Source organism: Perna viridis, chromosome 1 (genome assembly GCF_037379345.1).
Source record: "Perna viridis isolate PV_CMFRI_1.1 ecotype Kerala chromosome 1, ASM3737934v1, whole genome shotgun sequence".
NCBI lineage: Eukaryota > Metazoa > Mollusca > Bivalvia > Mytilida > Mytilidae > Perna > Perna viridis.
The window spans coordinates 17,556,087-17,579,935 of NC_142445.1; the positions used below are offsets into that span (position 1 = coordinate 17,556,087).

Genomic DNA, 23,849 nt, shown 5'->3' on the forward strand with positions numbered 1-23,849 from the left:
TATACATGTGAATCGTACAGACAAATTGCTTTGATATCTGCTTTATACAAACTATTCGAACTGACAATTTCAAACAGAATTCAAACTTGAATTGACTTTTATGATGTGCCATTTCCAAATCAAAAGCAGCAGGGGTTCTAAAAAAAATTAAACTGTCTAATTATATCATTCTCTTGCACGGAAGCGATCTGGTCGATGGTAGACACAGTATGGCATGCGGGACTTATGACCAAATTACAGGAACTTGGTATACAAGGACACATGTTAAGAATTATCAACGTTAGGTATACGGATATGTATAGTGACGTTTTTTTAAACAGTGAACTTTCTAAGTGGTTTCCAGTATCCCGTGGTGTCCGTCAAGGAGGAGTGTTGTAGACTTTTCTATAAAAACTGTACATTAACCAGCTGCTCTGTGATTTAGAATCATCTAAGTATGCGATCGCTGTTGATAAGATTGATTGTGGAAACCCAGCTTTTGTGGACGATTTTGCACTCCTAGCACTAAATCCAGTTGCTCTTCAGTCCTTTCTTGATATATGTGTTGACTATTCAAAACGGTGGAAGCTTGAATTCAGTAGTATAAAAACTGATGTTGTAATTTTCAAACAGGGGCGCATGCTTAATGACTTTCCGTTTCAGTGGAATCTGAGTGACCACAAAATTGATATTACTACAGTGAAGACACATTTAGGTGTAACTCTGACGTCACAGCTTAAGCCTAATGAAGCTATTGGTGTAGTGCGTGAGAAAGGACGTAAAGCTTTTCACTTTGGAATATGTGGTTTACAAATGCACACTAACCCATCAATGAGCCTCCATCTTTGCAAAACCGTAGTGTTAACGTCAGTGCTATATGGATGTGAACAATGGACCTCTTTAACAGCCCGTATATATACGTTCCTTAGTAACACTAAGACTACGAATGGTTATATACCGGATATTAATGCGATTTTCGTGAAATATGAACTGGATGAATACTTTGTTAACTATGTTAGTCTCAAAGTTTTTCCCAATAAACATGAATGGAAGAGCATAGTGCGGAACAGCGTTTGGAACTATGCCACTGACGAACGAACAATACGAATGAAGAACAGTCATGACTTCAAACGATTTGTCGAGGTGTGTGAACCAGAACAGACATGCTTCCGAGGCTGGAAGATGGCAAAAAGTGTCCCAGAGATACATAACGCTTTCTTCTTAGCCAAAATTGTGTCATGTATACCACAAACAGACTCAAAAATTTGTGAAAAATGCAACTCTGAATACAAGGACACAATAAAACACTTTACGCTTTTCTGTGAATGCAATTTAGAATTACGGGATCACTTTTGGACGACAATACTTGACAATTTCGGAATTCAGACCTTCCTCTTTCTTGATGGACTGTACAACAAAACCCCTGATGAACTTCTCCATATTATGATGGGACGTACTACTGGTGTATTTGAAAATTGTCCAGAAATTGAACAATCCTTAAAAGAATTCTCTAACCTGTGTGCAAATTTTATTAGTAAAGCTTCAAAAAACTTTTTTGAGCCGATTTAACTAACAAGTAATGCTTCAAACATTTTCATGTTTACTTTTTCTTCTCTATTTTCCTATTTTCCATAGCTGTTTAATTTTTTAAATGTTTTAATGTTTTAAATTTTAAGTTATAATTTGATCATTTCAATGATGATTTATATATTTGATTTATATATATTTGTGTAAACTGCATTCTATGAGCAGCAGTTGCTTACGAATAAAGTCTTATTATTATTATTATTATTATTATTTGTAAAATATTGTACCATCTTTATAACATCATAATAACCGATATATTTAGAATAGTGGAATGCCCAGCTCCTGTATATTGGTTGACTTTTTCCGAACTTATACTTTAATAGTTTAAAAAAGCGTCCCCAGTTGTTTAACGCCTCGCCCACCACACACAAACACACACATACACACTTTCTGAATCTGCCGCTGATTTACATTTATCTGCACGCACTTCTCAAGGTTTGAACCATACTTTTCCAAGATATGCGCAAACTTTTCCTATTTTTGTACATACTTTTCTTTAGATACACATATTTTTTCGTTATATGCATATACGGATTCTTTTCCATATATGCGCATAAAGGAATATCTTTCAGTTATTCTTCTGATGCATGAAAGTTCAATTTTGTTTTTGATCGTTGGTGCGTATTTGTTTTGTTGAGGTCATACATATTATTATAATGTAGTGTAATTTGGGCATTGCCTCAATTATTGAAGGGAAATAATATGGATGAGTTCGAATGTAACTTTGATAAGTTTGTTCCCAATAGAATTCAACTGAAAATGTCCAAGTATGTTCTTGGTCTTCATAAATCTGCCTCCAATTTGGCAGTCCTGGGTGTCTTGGATTATTCCCCTTGTATGTTATAGCAATTAAATCTAGTATTGAATATTGGCTACATGTTTTGAAGGCAAATCATAACAATTTGATTTCTAAGGCAGATAAGGTTAATGTGTCAATGAAGGATAGTCTTCCTAATAAAATTAAATGTTTATCGTATCAAATTAGATTTGGTCATATAATATGGGAAAATCAGGGAACTTTTTCTAACAAGAGAACTTTGATTGCTATTCAAAACAAGCTGCTAGACTAATATTGCAAATTTTGGCATTCAATTTAAGTTTTTTAATGATGATAGAGCTGTGGGGCGTAATAAGTTAAAAAGAGTAATCAACGGAACCAAGGTTATAGCGGTAATCAAAAGAATGTAATCCAGGGACAAAGACCAGACATGGAAAACAGACATACACAACGAAGACCATAAAGTAACTAAAATCATACATACAAAGTAACAAAAGTAAATGAGCAACTCGGACTCCACTAAAAACTGGGACCATGGACCAGGTGTATCCGTAGGGTAAGCGTCCTCTGCTTTTCTAGAAACACCCACCGAGTTGCTCATAAAAAGTCAAGTCCGGGGTAGACAAACGAGGGAAGGAAAACTATGACCCGTTGAATAAATCAGTTTTCATGGTGCTGATGGATACACCATAACGATCCACGAGTTCATGATAACGACCATAAAACTTCTGTAGTGATGACTTCAATCTTGTAGCAACATAACCCTTTTCCAGAAGCCTATTTGTTAGAGTTCTAGCGCGATACAAAAAGTCTGCGTAGTTTCGGCAAGCTCTGGCATAACGTATGAGTTGTGATATGAACACTCCATACGCAGGAGCCGAAGGGATGTTGCCACAGATGAAAGGAAAGTTGACAGTTCTGAATGAAAAGTCATTACGTTTGTCGTAAAGTTTGGTCAATAGTTTTTCTTTACCATCGATTTCTAAGTATAGGTCAAGATATGAGGCTGACTTCACAGTGTCTGTAGTATCCTTTATCTCAAGTTCTTTTGGGTAGATGCGATGTATCAAATCCCCGAAGTTAGGATTGTTTAAAGATAATACGTCATCTATATAGCGGAAACTGAGATTGAAGGATCTAGCCAAACGATATTGTTTCTTTCTGATCAGATCAGCTATAAAGTCAGCCTCATAAAAGTGAAGGAATAGGTCAGCAAATAAAGGAGCACAATTTGTTCCCATTTGGAATGCCGACCGTTTGTTGAAAAACACGTCCACCACACCGGACAAACATGTTGTCAATTAAAAATTCCAGCATTTTGTAAACATCTTCCTCTGTATATTTGGAAGATGATTTGGAATTATTTCTTACAAAGTATGAGGAATCTCTACCAAGAACTATATATTTGTATCTTTTTTGGAAAAACGATGTATAATGTTTTTAAGTCGGGATTTTAACTGAGTATGGGGAATAGAAGTATACAGTGTTGAAAAATCATAGGTTTTAATGCAATTATATTCATAAAATAGTCTTGAACTGATTGTCTTAAAAACTTTTCGTAAATTTAAAAACGATTTTTAGAGGGAGCAATATTTACACACAAATGTTGACAAACGGAGTTTATCTAACTATACTCGCATTCGTATAAGTAATTGTGACATTGCAAAGTGTCGCTATGTAAATTTACCTGTTGAAAAAAAGGATATGTCAGTTATGTCATGAAGATATTGAAGATGCATTTCATTGTATAATTAAATGTGTTAAATTAATACAGGAACAGGATGAACTCTTTGAAAATACTTTAGATATAGTTCTATGGAACGCCTAAACTGTCTGATGAGATACACATTTGTTCATATTACTTGCTGTGGTTTTATAATTACATGTGGTCATTTTGTATTTACGTTATGTAGGAACATCTTAACATATGTCGTTTTGTCTTTACGTTCTGCCATTTCGTCTTTACGTTCTGTCAATTTTGTCTTTACGTTCTGTCGTTTTATGATTACGTTATGTCGACATACATTTACGTTATATTGATTTATCTTTACGTGCAGTGGTTTTCTTATAACATGAGTTCGTTTCATTTTTACGTTATGTCGATCTCTAAATACTTTTATCCTGCAATGAGGTTATTTGTTAAACGAATAAAGGTATACGGTTATTTTATTTTTTTTTGCTGTATCCGTACATTAGCAGGTTATCGACTTTCTGGCTCCTCCCACTCACGTGATAGGCGGGACTACTTTTTTCTGGTATGCGTAAATTAATTTTGGCCCAAACTCCGGAGCATTGGTCTCTTCCATGCCTGCACTACTTTTGCCATTCCAGAATACTAGAAAACTTACCTGTACTTGTGATATCTGCAGCTTATCTACATCAGTGTCACAGCTGCAACAATAGGCCCAATGAACGTAAGTATTTGTTACAGTTTAAATGTACCCATGAACAAAAAAGTAGCAACAGCATTGAATTTATTCATTTAAAAAGAAAATTTGGACTTGCCTGATATTATACTTATGATTGGGGGGTATAAGATAGGAGTCATAGTTCCCCAACAGATGTATCAAAATTCATATACAACTTAATATTAGATTATTAAATATGTTTTCATCGAGAAGGAGTTTCTCATTCTGATCTTGTCGAGCAGCTTTTCCACAAGACGAGATGAGCATGAAAAACTCCCACTAGTTAAAAAAAATATTAGATAATCTATTAATTGCTGCTTTGCTTAAGTTGAAGGTATTAGTTTTCTGATTTTTAGTTTTCCTAACCTAAATATGTAAGTTTTATAAGCATTGCAATGTTTCCTTCTGGGGCTATTTCTTCAGTGGAGTGCTTAGAATGTATGATTAAGACAATTGGCATGATGAACTCTCTGTCTTTACTAGCCAATCATTCTAATTGTATACAATTAAGAAGAAACTGCAAAATGGCATAATATGAAAGTTTAAATACTTATTAGATATATCATACATTTATGTAACAATTTTGAGAAAACATGGTAGATTCAAACATTGCTATTATTATTATGTGTTGTACTTCAATGTCACTTTTTGACAAATTGATTTTCATTTGCTTGTATAGTATGATTATATTTGATTTATTACCTGTCTAATAAATAGGTAATTTGAACAAATTGTTATAATTTTTGTCTTAGGCAACATCAAATCAATTTGTAGGTTATTATGTTGAATACCAATTCCAGGTATGTATATTAATTTTTAGTATTCTAAATAGATTTTTTTATTGGTAAGTCTTAATTAATATGAACCACAGTATTTCACAAGTTAGTGTTGTTTGTTAAAAATCACAAGCATTAGAAATGAAGTAATGAAGAATACAAGCTACTCAAACATTCTGGTATAAATTACGATTAAGAGGTTAAAGTCATCATAATTGACAGCTATTCAAAAAAGCACACATGTGTTCCAGTTATTAGTGAAGTAGGACACATTGGTACATGTATGATGTAGTGCTAAATTTATTCAGTTCATTTCAAGCTGCTGTAACAGTCATTTTCTTTCTATTTTTACAGATCTGGCAGATCATCTTCATCATTTTCTGAAATACTATCATCATCATCATCATCATCATCATCATCATCATCATCGTCATCGTCGTCATTATCATTGAAGACTTGTCCTGCAAGTATTCTTTCTATGATTCTTTCAAAATCTACATACATTTTATTGCCATTGATGCTATGAAATACAGTCTCGGCAAGTTTTTTCAAACCCTTCAAACTTCCTGCCAGGTGTAAAATCAAAAGATCTTATGTCTTCTAAAATTGCTGATATGACATTTTTGTCCTCTTGTGACACTGTCCTAGTATGTTTAGATGATCTCTCTCTTATTCCTCGCCCGTGCAGGTCCGGGTGTTAAAAGAATAGGCCTGCAGCAGCGCTAAGCTTGTCGTAAAAGGCGACTAAATAGTGCTCAGAAACCTAGCCGGGGGCTAGGCGCTCTGCCCACAGAGCAACTGGGATGTGTGCCCCAGGTGGTGGAATGGGGTACCCCTGGCGTGTTACATGCCGGGGTTGTCAGGCTATAATACGGAAAACCTGACCGCAAACCATAGTGGTTCACCGTGTTGGGAAAGATGCCACGTTCCTCGAACGTTAAAGAACCCTGCTGTGGTATTCGATAGGAGTAGGAACCTTTGTGCTCCGCCACAGGAGGCTAAATTGCCCGACCTTACCCATCCCCCCTTTTCCAGTGGCAATCAAAATTTGTCGACCCTATTATCCTTGTGTCCCATCCTTTTTTTCATTTCATGTTCATTTAATCATCCATTTCATGTTCATCGTCTGAATATAGCTGAAATATTGCTGCTCGGACGTTAAACCCCAACAAACAAACAAACAAACTCTTATTCCTAAAGATTTCCCATTATTTTCAGCTATATCAGCAATAGCGCCACCTGCTCCAGAAGCTCTCTGGGTGGCCTTTTTTGTTGGCCCCTAACTGTTTTATAAGAGTTTTCTGGTTGCGAACTGAATGCTCTTGCAGGAGGTCGCTTTCAACATTGTTGTTATGGCCTCCACGAACATTGACAAAAGAACCTTCTAACACTCGCAATTTCTGTAATGGGGATAACAAACATTCCACCTGAATACAGTAGTTGATACATTCAACTAAATATTTTGACAATGATGAATGCTTGTAAAAATATGGCAAGGACAACAGCAAATTTGGCACTATCATTGTGATATCTCCCTCCTTTGCCATACGATTGAATGATTCAATATGCTTAAACCACTGTGCCAAGTTGTTGAAGTAGTTATACACTTCGTCTTTTTCGGTTGTAGTAACATGATCACAAATTGGTGCAATATAGTTGTACTTTCTTAAAAAGAGATCCAGAAGTTCATCTAAGATTTCCAGTTTGTTGTCATTATCATTGATTTCAATCTCTCCTATTTCAGGGAGCATTGCCTTCCATTGAGCAGTAATAACCTCCTCACCAACCAGTTGGAGGAAGGCCTTATGGGACTTAAAATGGCCTTTGACTTTTCCGGAAATGTCTGATCTTTGGAGTTTGACTTTAAAGAAAGCTAAACTGCCTACAGTTCTAAAACTAATTGGGCTGTAGAGAGCTTTAAACAGCTTTTGAAAGGGATTAGAGGTATGATTAAGCATAAGTGGTTTTGATTTTTTCTGTTAAAAGTACTGATTTGAGGTAAACCTACTTATCTCCTAGTTGTTCAGTTGAAATTGCTTTTGTTCATCTTTTCGTATTACTTTTAGGACACAGTTATATTAATTGTTATTTTACATCATACAAAAACATTTCAGAGGTTTAATGTTTTGACTTATAAAAAAGACATTAATGATTTCATCTTGTACCCTGGATAGTGTCACCATTTTTATACCCCCTGCAAACAAAGTTTAGGCGCTAAATAGGAATCTATCCATCTGTTTGTCCACATTTTTTGTAAGCGCAACTTCTTCTGAATGCTCATTAGATTTTGATGAAACTTTACAGGAAGGTATAGATTATAAGTAGATGTACATGAACTTGAAGGAATATAATTTCTGTCAAAGGCCTCCAAAGGGACATAATCTAAATCAAGGGTTTCACGTGTTAAAACATTGTACATGAAACTCCTCCTAAACCATTCAAGGGATTTTTATGAAAGTTTATAGGAAGGTTGGACATAATGGAGATGTGCAAGGGGTATTCTTGCTCACAGTATTGCAAGTTTTACCATGTTTTCTTTAAACTTTAGTGAATGGTTTGTGGCATTGAAATCCTGAATCAGATTTTATTTTTGGTATAAGGACTGGTTTTTCTAAATAGTTTAAGTGTGTAGTATTGACAATTTGTTCACTATAGTTCTTGTAAGTAAAGTATGCAAATTTGTGCAATTTCAGGATGTTGCATTTGGTTTAAGAAAAACAAGAAAAAAATTTTCCCATACCTCAAGCAAATCCTGTTTAACATGCCAAAGCTCCACAACAATAGGATCTAGATCCTCAAATCTTCTCTTCCAATCAGGTGATAAACCTCTTAATGCTTTTGCCTCCTTTAATCTAATTCTTGTTAGCTGATCTCCTCCCAATATTACTTTATATTGTTTTAATTTATCATCAGAGCCTATATCAAGTAAGACAAAAACGAATCAGTATTTTAAAGAAATTTAATTTTGAAAAAAATTTTATGTCCAAAATTTTTCTACCGGATTAGATTTATTCTGAGAGGTAATAAAAACAAATTAGCGGCTAATGGATAAGTCAAAATTATTTTAACCACTAGAACTTTTTGGAACCACAATGCAGATGAAGATAGAAATACCAGGGTGCGATTCATACCTTTTTAAATATGTTCATGCAACAGTATAGGAACACTTCATGGATGCAACACCTTGACCGCTTGAAGAAATTCTTATTAAAGAGAAAAAGAACATTTTTGTTGTACCATTTTGTTTGGACTCACAAAAAATGTGTGAATCAAAACATCACTAAGCATTTGGGAAATAAAACTTAGATGTCTGTAGTTGTGACAATTAGCATTGGCTTCTGTGAATAATTGTGTGATTATCTTTTCATATTCATCCATGATCTTAAGACAGTCTTCATGCTTTGCCTCATTTGCATCTATTATGGGCAGCTGTGATGTAATACTCTTCTTTGAGATATAAGAGATATAAGCATGGTAGTCATGTTTTTTTCTCTTGACGTCTGCCATCCATTTACAATCTTCCAAATGTTCACTTAATATTCCTGCGACAATTGACTGAAACATATGGAAAAATAATTTTTTGATCTAAGTTTAATTCTTTCAGTCTGTGCCAAAAACTTTTAAGCAACTAGTTTAAAGGGCTAGTATACAAAATTTTTCATCTGTCTCAAATCTCATTTACTAAGACTATACATTTACAATTTTTTTTTATTTTTTAGGAAAAGTTGCGAGGAGTTGATTGAATTGTTTCCGAAATAAATTAAAGCACTGAATGATGAATATTATATATATTATTAAAATGTTGATTTTTAACATATAAAAGTCGTACACTGGGCATGTTGCGGGCGATTGCTTTCATTATCGATGCATCCAACATATTTGCTACATTTAGGAGTGTAGGCGACAATAATGTGTTTTTTTTCATAAAAATGGAAAATTCCGGAATCTTTTTCTTCCATTTCACCGTTAATTGGCGTATTTTTTTCAAATACCGTAATTCAAAAGAGCTTTTGTATATTGAAATACAACTATATAGTGTAGTTAAGTACTTGAACTTTTCCTAGTCAAATTAGTGCAAAAATTGCCCCTACCCATGATAAAAATACCTTAATACGGTCCATCGCCTATGCTTATTAGAAAGCTAAGATGCTATATAAATATGTTTAGATATGCAAAGGCATGCTTGAAGTACGGTACTTAAAGAACTTCCACATACCAGGTTTTAAAATGAAAGAAAATATGAAATTAAAAAAAATCCCCTCTTTACTATGAAAAACACAATATTTTCACATTGAAACTGGAAACAATAGGTCCCTGAAATGAGTAGATATGTTGAATACGTCTATAATTAAAACACTAGTACCCAGCATGTCTTGTTAAGATCGATTATATGCTAAATATAACATTTTGGTTCATGTTGAGGTATTTTTTTTCCTGGGTAGGGGTTACTTCTTGCACTAACTTGACTTGGAAAAGTTCAAATATTTATAACTTGGACTCACAAGAAAGCTACTTAACTATATAGTAGTATTTATTTACAGATGCTTTTTGAAGTACGGTATTTTAAAAAAAATATGCCAAACAGTGAAATGGAAGAAAAAGGAAATTCCGAAAATTCCCCTTTTTTTTTACGAAAACACATTATCGTCGCCTTGAAACTAAACTATTACGCTCATGAAATGAGCAGTGATGTTGGATTTATCAATGACGAAAACTATAGCACCCACCATGCCTATTGTACACCGTTAATAAATTTAAAACTAACATTTTGGTTCATGTTGAGGTATTTTTTCATAGGTTGGGGTAGTAATTTTTGCACCAACTTGACTTGGAAAAGTTCGAATATTAATTACCTGGCCGATTTGAAAGCTTAGACACTATACAAATCTACTGTATCACAAAAAAGCTTGTTTAAACTACGGTATTCTGAAAAAAGATAATAAGGGGTGATATAGATGAAATTCTGAAATTCTGTAGATTCCACTTTTTACGATTATATAGTAATTGTAACCCCATAAAAAAAATCACACGCCTGAATTGTTCAGATATTTTGGGTAAATCATTATCTTTTAAATTATGAATGCCTAAAATTTGAGTTTTACAGTGTCGGTATGCTGTGAATGAGAATTATGTTTGATACTGAACCAGTTTTCTCGGGGAAGGGGTTAAATTTTTAAACATTTAAAAAAAATCTTTCTTGAAAATCAGTTAATGGTGGTTTATTAATTCAGGAAATTTAATTTCTATCGAATGATTCAAAATTTGATACTTTTTAGTCAAATAATATCTTGTAGAGTCGAAGTTATGCGACTTTTTACGGGAAAATTGAAATTCCCATTTTTTTGCATTTTTTTATTTTTATTACAATTTTTTGTTTTGGTTTTTATACGATCAAAAAGTTCCAGGGTCACACGTCATCATGAAATTTTTGTCCACATCACGTAAAGAAGAAATCACTGCACGTAAAGAAAAGAAAATGCACATAAAGTATTTAAAGATCGACATAACGTAAAGATGAAACGACCTCACTTTATAAGAAATCCACTGCACATAAAGATAATTTCACATAACGTAAATATATGTTGACATAACGTAAAAACAAAATTACAGAACGTAAAAACAAAATTACAGAACGTAATGACGAAATTGCAGAACGTAAAGACAAAACGACATAATGTAAAGATGTTTCTACATAACGTAAATACAAAACGACCACATGTAATTATAAAACCACAGCAAGTAATATAAAATTGACAACACATAAACAAATGTGTATCTAATCAGACAGTTTAGGTGTTCCATATAGTTCCCTCATTTTCTTCAATGTCTAAAGATCAATTTATTTTTTTATTGATTAGTCAGGATTTAGATGCTTCTAAAGTTATAATCTCTGGTGTAAACAGAATGTATACTGTCAATCAAGAATATAAACAAAACATTTCACCATTGTATTTGTATTGCATGATTTTGTGTTTAGAGTTTATTATACCAGTGCTAAAAATGGTCCAAGATAGATAACTCAATTCTATGGAAGCCAAAGTGGACAAAAAATAAGTGTTTTCTAATATTAAAAAAGTCATTTTTTAATATTACAAATTTATTTTTTAATATAACAAATTTTATTTCTAATATTATAAAACCCTCTTTTAATATTAAAAAATGATTTTTTGATTTTAAAAATTCAATTGAATTTCTAATATTAAAAAAATATTTTTTAATATTAGAAATTGATTTCCTAATATTAGAAAATGTATTTGTTGTATTCAATTACGATTTTTTTTATATTAGAAAATCATTTTGTAATATTAAAAAATAAGACTGATTTTGCAATATTGCAAAGTGATTATTTTAATATTACAAATTCATTTTCTAATATTACAAATTCAATTTGTTATATAACTAAATGTGTGATATTTTGTAATATTACTAAATCAGGAATTTGTAATATTAGAAAATAATTTTTTAATATTACAAAATGAATTTCTAATATTGAAAAAATATTTTCTGATATTAAAATGATTTTATAATATTAAAAAAAATATTTTCTAATAATACAAAATATTGATTTTTGTCCACTTTGTCTATACATAAAAAATTCCTCAGCTGGGATATTATAACAGGCATTTTATATTACATTGATGTAACAACACATTTTTTTTTATTGCATTGATATTGATACCTTTTCTTGTTTATGTATGTATGTATGTATGTATGTATGTTTCTTTGTTAATTGATGTTAGATCAATGTTTGGTCTTTATTTCAATAAACTTACAATGTACTTACTTACTTACACTACATATGTCGATTATAATTAAGGAAATTTGTCTCGGTAATGGATTTAGTGGCAGATTAGAACCCCGCCTATTTTTTTGGAAATTTTGTGCAAAATTTGTGTTTAAATGAACAAGCGGTAATAAATATTACCACAACGAAACAGAGTGGTATGTGCATGTATAGGAACTTGAAGTATATGCATATATTAAAAAGTATGGTTCAAACCTTGAGAAGTGCGTACACATAAATGTAAGTTATTACATACAGGCAATTATGGCGTTCTATAGACTTCATCAAACTTTTTAAATTATTCCGGAACAGCTTTTGCAATTATCCGTAGCCGAGTCAAAAATTCATTTGTTATTATTTCCTGTGTTGATATGAGGGCATTATTTAGGCTGTTTGGGAGGAACACGCCCATCCACCTGCCCAAAGGCAAAGCGCGATGTCTGCTGAGGATAAAGTCAGCCCAACATTCACTGCGTATGAGATGTGCATCGACAGTCACTTTATCAAAAAAGGTTTGTTATGTACATTGAAAGCCAAATATCAAATCACAGTGTGTTGTGTTATCTTGTACGAATAGGCATACGTACAGCAAAATCGATACTATACCCCTAGCACATATCAGTTGAAGAAATACTTGATATTATTGCATATCAGAAATAAATTCTAACATTATATTGTGTAGAAATTCAAAATGTCTGATTATCCGGTGTTGACGATCAATACCAAAAATTCGGACCGCTACTTAATCCCCTTATATTTATAAACAAAATCGTTGTTCTTTGCAGACGATAGATATATGTAAGACGAACAAGTCGTTCGCAATCTTTTCAGAGCAGGACAAACTAAAGTTTTTGCAAGCATTTGTAATAGAATGTTACAGTTATACTGCAATCATGACAACTTATTAACAGGTAAAATGCGCAAGAACGCAATCAAAACGAACAGAAGCTAAAAGGAGTTTTAATGTATGCTAGGAGTTCAATATAGATTGCTGTATACAAATCTTTGGTGTATGGTTCTTCTCGTCGAGTGTTTTCAAAGGTCAAAATGGCTAATTGGTTACCTTACGTGATTGACATTTCAATTTACAGAACAATGTGATACTGATGGGTAGCCCAGGGGCGGGTAAGACAACTGTTGGTAGGATCCTTGGAGAACGACTCGGTCTCCCCGTAGTAGATGTCGATGACCATCACCTTGAGTCATACTGGGGTATGTCTGTAGCAGATAAGGTAGGTGAATTTTATGTATATTACTTCTGAATTTGATAATTTATATAACATTGAGATTGACAATACACCACAAAAAAAAACGTAACCGATTCTTACCACACAATGTGTCGATATCATATTTGGAAGTCTCGATTTCTCATCTGGAGACAGATTTAATTTACTGATAATGGGTACCAAAATGATGTGATTGATAATACTATATAAAAGTCATTTACACAATAATGAACTTTCATCCACATATTTTACGGTATATTATATAGCCATAGAAAAGTAAGGAAATCATCATATTTCCTATTACAGCTTTCGAAGGTAGGATCTGATCGTTTTATTGAAGAAGAGGGTCTTGCATCGTTACATTTCCAACGACAAGGCCACATTGTGTCATTAACTGGTTCTAACCCTATGTACCCGGCTGCTATGGAACAGTTTGCCAACTCCGGTGTTGTGGTTTTTTTAGATGTTAAAAAAGAAGACATTGCCGATAGACTAGAAAAAATGAAAGTGAACAGAATTGTAGGACAGGAAGATGGCACCTCGATGAAAGAGATACTTAACTATAGACAGACATTTTATGAGAAAGCATATGACATCCGAGTTGTTTGCGAATCAAATGAAACTCAGGAGTCCATAGCTGAGAAAATTGCAGAACAGATAAAAGACTATAAAGAGTATTCTGGCTATGTTTCTACGAGGGATGACACACGGAGTAAAACTTCAACTTTCTCTGAAGCGATTTTTAAAGGACTTGCAGCGGACGGCGGACTTTTCGTTCCTAACAAAACAATGCCGAAGTTCACTTCAAAGCAGTTTTCCAGAATGGTTGATTTTTCTTATCAAGAACGAGCGTTACGAATTCTTGAAAAATGGATACATCCAAAGGACATGCATCCCAGGCTGCTGAAGAGTTTGATAAACAAGGCATACAACATAGAGAGTTTCGATTGTCCAGAAATATTTCCCATTCGCCATTTTGAAAGGAATCAATACTTGTTAGAATTATTCCATGGTCCCACATCATCTTTTAAAGACGCCGCTTTGCAGTTGATGCCGCAGTTTTTTACAGATGCCCTGAAAAAGACACAAGAAAGTAATACCAAGTACGTTAAACAATTACAGAAATTAATTCTCATAATATCTCACAGAATCCAAATACTCTCAAAACTCCATCAATTTAATTTACATTTACTAAGTGCATAATTTTCAGAAGTACATGCACTGGGTAGTCCTGTTCAATAATATGCGAAAAAGACGTTTGCTTTCGGATACAGAATGGGTCAACATTTTTATGTCAGTGAAACTAGACTTTTCATATAGTGACACGTTTTAATTAAAAAATTTTTAGGTACATGGTACTTGTAGCAACTTCAGGTGACACGGGAGGGGCAGTGTTGGATGGGTTCGCTCGTCATGCAGGTACTTTTATTATTTTGATATCCAGGTGTATTCAACTCCCTATTCTTTGTTACACTTGTTCGTCTTATGTAGAGCTTTTCCTTGTAACTGCACTGTTACGTTTGGCAAATTTCATCATGAATGTAAAACCATGCATATTAGATTTTAAGTGACCAAAACATAGAAATTTGGATTTTTAGATGTAAACGTTATACAAATGCCGCAGAATTTATTTTCTAATTTTCAGTTTTGTGGAACTTCATTATATTGCATTAATTTACTTTTTATTTATAAACATAGCAAAGCTCATAAAAATCGACTTCTTCGTCATCGAACTCATTGTACAAGTCTGTAGAACTTTTTAAGTAATATAAAAAAAAATAGTTGATGCTGCCGATTTCTATGTCGCTTTGTAGCTGATTCCGGTGTAAAAGTTATGGTGTTGTTTCCAGAATATGGCATCAGTGAGGTTCAAAAGAGGCAAATGACCTCCATTAGATCAGAAAATGTCCATGTTGTAGGTAGGTAAATATTTCACTATGTGTTGACGGATGTATGACAACGACAAAAAAAACATCTTAAAAAAAGGGGGCCGGTGCGTTTAACAAATTTGAAAATTTATAATGATAAGTTTAAGCCAAAGGGATAGAAATACTAACGCTCTTCAGAAAAGCTTTAATTCTCGTATCTATCAAATCCATGCTCGACGGGGTAGAGGTAGGTCTATCCTTATGCAATTGAGGGTATTACGTGTATATTATCATAGTAATTACGTGTATATTATTATAGTGCGTAGAAATTAAAAAAAGCCTTAAAAGTACACTATTTTCAGGCGTAAATGGTGATTTTGATGATTGTCAGTCATTTGTAAAAATGGCATTTCAAGATCCAGACCTGAATGCCAAACTCTTAGGTGATAACAACTTCAAACTAAGGTAAATTATATATCCAAATTGAATAATTTCTAATAATGGTAAACAGTTCTTCTTGAATTAGCTATTACATTAAATTATAATTGTTCGTCTTTGGAAAAGCTGTTTCTCAATTGAAGAATGCATTTTTTTCAGTTATTCTAAGCTACGGTATGGCTTAAATTGAGTGTAGCATTCAATAGTTAAACTGTTACGTCCCTATTTTTTCTTTGTTTGTTTTTAGTTCAGCGAGGTCTATTTTATAACATCCGTTTTTAGCTCACCTGGCCAAAGGCCGTGTGAGCTGTTGCCATCACTTGGCGTCCGTCGTCGTCGTCCTCGTTAACAAAACTCTTCTCTGAAACTACTTGACTGATTCGAACCAAACTTTGTATAAATGTTCCTTGGGGTATCCTGTATAGAACTGATGTGGGGATTTTTGATTCGTAGAAAAACATGGCAGCCATTACTAAAAATAGAACATAGGGGTCAGACAGTAGTTTTTCGCATATATCTCCCAAACTGTTAGGTTTAGCAAAATTATTTCAATAGCCGAAATGATCCACATCATTAGGACTACAAAAGTCTTCAGGCATAAAAGTTGTCAGATGACTCCTTTTAAGAGTTATTGCCCTTGAAAGGGGAAAAATGACCCCTTTTTTAACAGTTTTCAGTCAATATCTTGAAAATTTTGATAGATTAAATGAAACTTTCAAATTGTTGAGAATATCTTATGATAAGTCCTACCAAAGAATTCTTGAGTCAAAATTGTTGGACAACATCTCGTTAAATTTATTGCCTTTGAAAGGCAAAATTTAACCAGGTGAGCGATTCAGGCTCCTGGGAGCCTGCTGTTCTAATTATTTTAATGCTTTTTTTTCAGTGCAGCGAATTCTATAAGTTGGGGTCGACTAGTACCCCAAGTAGTTTACCACGTATCTTCGTACCTTGATCTAGTGAAAAATGACATAATTACCATCGGGGATGAGATCGATCTGTGTATACCAACCGGTAACTTTGGCAATATTCTAGGAGCATATTATGCTAAGGTATTAATTCTGATACATAACCAAGTACTTGGTTATTTTTATTTTTTTATTATTTTTTTTTTTGCCATTTCCTTTAAAAACGAGTTCCAAACATCTATTTTGTCTACACAGGGTATACCTGCATGTTTTACTATAGATCTTTTCTTCTCTTTTCTGTGGATTCTTTTGATATTTTTTGGCGGGATTTTGTTCATATGCTTTGATCTACTTTGTTGATTTGTTTAGGATTTTAACAACTTTCTTTTCTTTTGAAATGCAAGTACTATAGCCTCTTATTTAGTTACTTTCAACAATAAAGAGTACCACTCCTAGGTGTGACTACAAACATGGTTTATATTGCAAACTGAAGTTATAATTTCTCTTTTCATTAGCAAATGGGAATTCCAATTAAACGCTTTATTTGTGCATCGAATTCCAACAACGTTCTGACAGACTTTATAAATACTGGAGATTACAACCTCCAACGGCGTCAGCTGATTAAAACAACATCTCCTGCCATTGATATATTGGTATCCTCTAACCTAGAACGATACATATATCACATATCTGACAGAGACTCTGGCCTGGTTAGATCTTGTTATGAATCTCTGAAACAGAATGGAAAGTTTAGCGTGTCATCCGAGGTATGATTATTCAGTAGTATGAAATTCAGTGTTCTGTCTGTAAATGAAAATGTAGGGTATCTCCGTAAAGGTTTAGACGGTGTAAAAAAGTTAAATACAACTTATAAAGACGAATGGAATTAAATTCAGTTCGTACCTTGGCTGTTTTGAGTAGAGCGTTTCAAGTCTATGTCAATAAGTTAAGACAGCCATGTATTCCCTACTTTTAATCTCTATACAGTATTGTAATAATCAAAATAAGAAAAAACAACGATGATTGAACATCTTTACAATAACGAGCATTTAGATAAACTCTGCGATTTTCTATTATAAACTAATATAACTGTCCGTTCACGCCTATATCACTGCCCTTTGGATGTATATATGACTTGAGTGAGTTCAACTCCCTGTTTGACAACTTATACAATCCATGGTTATCTTATCAGCAGAGACATATTCTCTGCTGAGAATGAAAATTTCGGATCCAAAATATTATGCTGTATAACATTAAATTGGCCATACTGTTTCACGATTTGTATTACAAGGTAATGCAGTTTTGCTATATAAAACATGCCCTGATACTTATAAAAGTGTAGATATACATGTTACATAGCCATGCACTATGGTAATACATCAAAATTAAGAAATTCATAAATGTGAAAGGAAGTAATTGATATTTTTACGACTCAAAGACATTCAAAAGCACTTGTTTCAGTACCAAACACGAAAAAATATATAGAATGGTTTTTGTAAGCATTTTTCACTGAAAAAAAATGCCTTGTTGTACACTTTCGAAATTTCTCTTTCAATGTTGATACTGCAATTAACAACAGCAGTTTAACCCAAATGACTATGGGTATAATTCCTTCCAGCCATACTTTTTTCAAACACAACTGACTTTACTGGCCAATACTTTCACACTTTCAGCTTCTTGACAAAATGCGTGATAGTTTCAGTGCTGATTGGTGTAGTGAGGAAGACTGTAAGAAGACTATACAAGACACACTGAATAGAACGGGTTTGTTTCATTTATACACCGAATATAACAGTTGTATAAAATTCATATGTTTGCATTGCTATACTATTATATTCTTTTAGTCAAATATGATTGAACTAATCAGGATTGACTAATGTCTTTCTCTTATAAATGTTCCTGGTGGAATACACACAAACCAGATAAAACTAGAAAAACTGTGAGCAATGCCCGCTTACTTGATACCCTTACTCTCCCATTTAGTAACATGCACCTTTTGACCTCCATATTGATTTGGATCAAAATCTAAAGGTTCACAATGAGAACATGTAGTAAAGATTATATGAAAGTTTCATTTAATTCCATTTAATAGTGTAGGAGGAGTAACGGGTAAGCGATCTTCCCTCCCCCTGCATAATGGAAGGAAAGACGCCCCTATCATTATATAGTGGCATATAATTATTATTTTGCAACATTCCATTTTGAATATTTATTCGATAACGTATTAGTTCTTTCTCTACTTCTTACTTCAAGGATATTTGCTGGACCCTCACACTGCAGTTGCCAAGACAGTCGGTGACAGATTTAACAATGCTAACAGACCAATGATCATAGCATCTACAGCTCACTGTGACAAGTTTGCTCCTGAGATAATGTCTTTCATGATTCAGAGCATCAACGCCGGTGATTTGACGGATTTGTTTAAATCATTACAAGCAATGCGAACATTACCGCCAGCCCATAAACTGCTAGAGAATTCCTTGCAGAATCAGCGACACCATAAAACTGTCATAGACTCTAAATATTCAGACGTTGTTAAGCAGATCTTGTCATTTTCTCAGCTTTCTAGGAGTGTTTGAATTATAAATATCGTTATATAAACAAAGGGTAAATTAGGTTTTTTACTTACTTGGATATTTTTTTTAACTTTATGAATTTTTCAATTCAAACAGCCAGTGCAAAATTGAAAAAAAATTAAAATCGCCACACGAAAAAGATGCAAAGGAAATAAACTGAAGACGGCATATAGTGACCATTCAGATGGCGGAACTGACCTTGAATCTTGATATTTAATGATAAGGTCTGAACCAATAATAGAAACATAGTCACGCGTGTAAATGAAGTAATCGTTATAATACAAGAAGTCCATATCGGACAACAGGTAAGGTTCTTTGTCCTTGCAAAAGTAGAACCTTCCTCCCTTATGCTGGAAACTTTTAGAATTTTTTTATTACATAGATATACTAGGGCGCCACTACTCCTTTCTGAGTTTGATCTAGTCTGCTTTGCTAGCAGTTTCTCTAAGGATATCAAATGTGTTTATTCTGATACCCATCTACTACAAGTATCAATTACATGTATAACAATACCTATCGCATGAATCGAAAGTTAGTATCTTAAAATGTCTATAAGAAAGAACCAATTATATGTATAACAACTACTATAGTGACATTAAAGCTAATCACTGTTCTAGTAATATAAAAAAAATGAATTATTGCATAAAGATGAAGGGATTGAAAATAGGTTCAAATAGTGAGCAGCATATGCAGACACACCATATGAATAAGTTAATGAATACAACCCGGACTCCATTGAATCTTGGACCCTTTGTCTTCAGGCAGTAGTAATGTGAGCGTCATCCTCGACTTACATGACAATATAATGAGACAAGACAAACTTTGTCATAATAATGGTCTTACAGGTTGCTTATTTGTTTAATAGTCCGTGCTACATTCTGTTTTATTTCTTTATTTTAGTTTCTAACGCGTGCATACGTGTTGTATACGTAGTTCGATCAGTGTGTCATACATGTGAATATGAATGTGTTCTGTACAGTCAAATATGCACCGTTATTGGTTAATAGTTTTCTTATGACAGAGTTTAAAGGGCTTTACTAATCGACATTTATATCTGTTCGACCGTATTAGATGAAGCTTATAAATGCACTTACTTATTAAAAATATGTAACTTTACATGCAATATTATTGTAGTGTTTTCAAGACCAGAACGTTCTAAGTACAAGTAATTTGCAAACTATATCAACCAAGTCAGTTTAATTATTTGCTTTATAAACCATGCATGTCCCTCTTAAAGTTGATGAGTTTTTTATCCTTGAGGATCAAAATATCTTGTGTCACCGGTCCATTCCTGGAACTTCCCTACTATTTCTGAACACTACACTGAAACATAGCCCAAATGTAATTCATAATATTATTCAATACATCTTCTATAACCAATAAAACGTTTCTGGCAATAGAATATTCAACTCAGTAATATTCTATTATTTCTAGAAATGTTATTAAGATTTAGTATCCAAAACAACTGATGATTTAAGGGACTCATTTTTGGCCTTGAAAGATGTTTAGTTCTAAGATTCATTTAGCAGGGGCGGGCGTGTTCCCCCCCCCCTAAATTTTGCAAAACATGGGTTGTCGGGAGTAGATTTTGGCGCTTTTAGGTTGTAACTTTAATTTCTCGCTAATTTTACCACAAAAGATATCCACATTTCACCCACTGTAGAAGAATATTTCAAAATTTAACCTCAAAACATTTTTACTGTGCGCCTCCCCCCTAATCTAAAATCCTGGATCCGCTTCTGTTTAAGGAATTTAGTTCTTGCAGTGTTGTGACTAGAAACAGTAAGCGTGTCTTTCGTGTTCCTTTTAATACACTTATCTGTCAAAATCTCCATTCTATCATTAATATTTTATTTTTAATAAAACAGGAAGTGAAGCGGAGTGATTTTAACCAAGAAAAGTTGGTTGGAGATTCAAATTGATAAAAACTACATCTTTGGAAAATCTTATGTTCATCATGGAAATAATCTTCTTTAGTTGAAATTGTTTTTATTTGAGCATAATGACAGAGTAGGATAAATACTCGGTTGAAATAGTTTATGAATGTAAATGCAAATTAACTTTTAGACAGGTTTAAAATTTTGATAAAAAGGTAAAATGGAACCAAATTTGAAAATGTGTGTGAAGTTGACTGTTTATACTTCAGAAATCAGTTGTAAAGATTGGCATTCATTTGTATATATTTTAGGGGAAAAAAGTTTTAAGTAATATGGGGACACAAATGTATGATTACACGCCAGTATATGTTTTATTCCATGTAATCTTTGAAATTTTGTTCATGTTAAAATCTTATTAGAATCAAATACCATGCACCAATGCTAACAGCACTTTAATTATTTGATCTTGCTACTGAACAGACTTTCAACTTCGGCACATTTGGTCTATTAATGAACAATGTGTCAAACTAATAAGGTTTTAGACCTTAAGATTAATGTCATTATCTTCAAAAGTTGTCATAAATTTGTCAGTCTGGTGCATCCACTTTTAGTTAACAAAATGTAGATCTATTGAATTTATAAAAAGTATCCGGTATAAATTCCGAACATGACATGGCTAGAAATTTATATAAAAAAGCAGTGACTTGCACAATCGATATCCTGGTTCTGTTTTATAGGCAATTACTATACCGTTTATCTGGATATCAGGGACCACTCAAAACGACTGGGGTTCACTCGGTTCCACCACAGAGGCTTGCTCCCACTATAAAATATGCAGCCCCACTAGTATATACATGTAACCATGAAAATGGTGTAAACGATTGTAAAAATATGGAGTTTTAATGTTCAAATCAGTGTGAAGTGTTTGATGGTGATACCTGTGTTTATTCATTATATTTATCATTTGTCAAGTGATTGCTGAGCAGTAAATAGTGATATATTCGATTGTATCCGAAAGACTTGAGTTGAAGCGAGGCACCCTCAAATCCGGGATTACCCTTTTCGTGGTTATATACTATTTCGGCTGCATATCTGATAGTGGGAGCAAGCTTCTAGGCATGGTAGCACCAGTACCTCTAGTGTTAACGAATCCATATTCTCCATATGCAATATCAATATCCGTAGTCTGAGAAATAAGGTCAATTTTCTAGAAAATTTCACAGATGAATTTGATATAGTAACCGTTACTGAAACTCATTTAGATCCAAGTGTCAGTAATGATGACTTGCAGCTCCATTCTTTTTCTAATAATACTATCCGTAAGGATCGTAACAATACCGGTGGCGGTATACTGATCTTTGCAAAGGATGGTATATCAATGATGCGAAAAGGTGAACTCGAAAACCCCATTGACGAAATATTATGGGTAGAGATGGACTTAAAGTACCATCAGAAATAAGTGATCATGATGCCCCAATAATATTTCTAAAATGTCCAAGATATGTACAAAAATCATTCAAAAGAGAAATTTGGCAATATGATAACATTAATTTAGAACATTTTTCGTCACAACTTGATAATGTTGATTGGGACGAACTTCTGTCTAACACCGAGGATGTCGATGATATGGGTAAAACCCTTTCCCAAAGGTTTATTGGTATTGCAAGGGAGAGTATCCCAACAAAATTAGTTCAGATACGCAATAATGATAAACCGTGGTTTGATAGTCAGCTTAGAAAGGAAATTCGAAAAAGGGGCCGATTTCGTAAAAAGGCCCTAAAAACTAAAAGAGAAACTGACATTAATAAATACTAAAAGCAAAGAAATAAAGTAAATAATCTTAAAAAACATTTAAAAGAAAAATTCGAAAAAAGTTTGGATAATATTATACTCAATAATGCTGCTAACTCAAAAACTTATTGGAAAATAATGAAGATGCTTATAAAATCTCATAAGGACTCTGGTGAAATACCCCCACTTAAAAATATTATTAATGACGAAAATATTGGTGATACCGCATACGGAGACGACGATAAATGTAATTTGCTTAATAAATACTTCAGTCTAATTTCCTCTCTGGAGGACGAGAATGTTCCTCTTCCTGATTTTGAAGAAAAGACAAATATTTTATTAAAAGAACTTGAAATAAATGAATCTGAAATCGTAGACATAATAAAAACATTAGATCCCCATAAAGCATCTGGCCCTGACATGATAAGTCATAGAATGTTGAAAATATGCCCCGAAAAAGTAGCAATTCCTTTAAGAATGACATTTAAGAAATCCCTAGAACAATGTAAGTTTTCCACCAGCTGGAAAATTGCAAATGTAATTGCGATCTTTAAAAAAGGAGACAATTCTCTTCCATCTAATTATAGGCCAATATCCCTGATAAGTTGTGTTGGAAAAGTGATGGAACGCATTGCTTATAAACATGTGTTTAATCATTTACAAAGAAATAAGCTCGTTTATGAATATCAGTCTGGTTTTCTTCCACAATGTTCAACAGTTCATCAACTAATAGAAATTTATAATTGTATTTTAAATTCTTTAGAAAATAAGGAGGTAAGTTGTTTTGTGTTTTGCGATTTTTCAAAAGCTTTTGATAAAGTATGGCATCATGGGTTATTACACAAAATGAAGT

At 33.3% G+C, this 23,849-nt stretch overlaps 2 protein-coding genes across 3 annotated transcripts; one reads left to right on the forward strand and one right to left on the reverse strand.

The window, feature by feature from the left end:
* Nucleotides 1–5,876: 5,876 nt before the first annotated feature.
* On the reverse strand, nt 5,877–9,649 carry LOC148627539 (uncharacterized). Its single transcript, XM_088572595.1, has 5 exons — nt 9,635–9,649; nt 8,852–9,083; nt 8,269–8,444; nt 6,772–7,453; nt 5,877–6,094 (listed from the first exon to the last, which is right to left on the reverse strand). Exons 1-5 carry the CDS (start codon nt 9,647–9,649, stop codon nt 5,877–5,879), a joined length of 1,323 nt encoding a protein of 440 aa, XP_088428721.1.
* On the forward strand, nt 7,334–20,444 carry LOC148627540 (threonine synthase-like 1). 2 transcript variants are annotated; one of them, XM_088574467.1, is made up of 11 exons: nt 7,334–7,472; nt 12,701–12,824; nt 13,404–13,544; nt 13,845–14,641; nt 14,887–14,957; nt 15,353–15,457; nt 15,769–15,871; nt 16,731–16,896; nt 17,268–17,519; nt 18,426–18,516; nt 19,006–20,444. In XM_088574467.1, the coding sequence occupies exons 2-11, from the start codon at nt 12,789–12,791 to the stop codon at nt 19,329–19,331; spliced, it is 2,088 nt and encodes a 695-aa protein (XP_088430593.1). In that variant the 5' UTR covers nt 7,334–7,472; nt 12,701–12,788; the 3' UTR covers nt 19,332–20,444. The 2 variants fall into 2 exon arrangements, with proteins under 2 accessions (XP_088430593.1, XP_088430584.1); XM_088574458.1 differs by lacking the exon at nt 7,334–7,472 and having other exon boundaries at nt 12,315–12,824.
* The last annotated feature ends 3,405 nt before the right edge of the window (nt 20,445–23,849 follow it).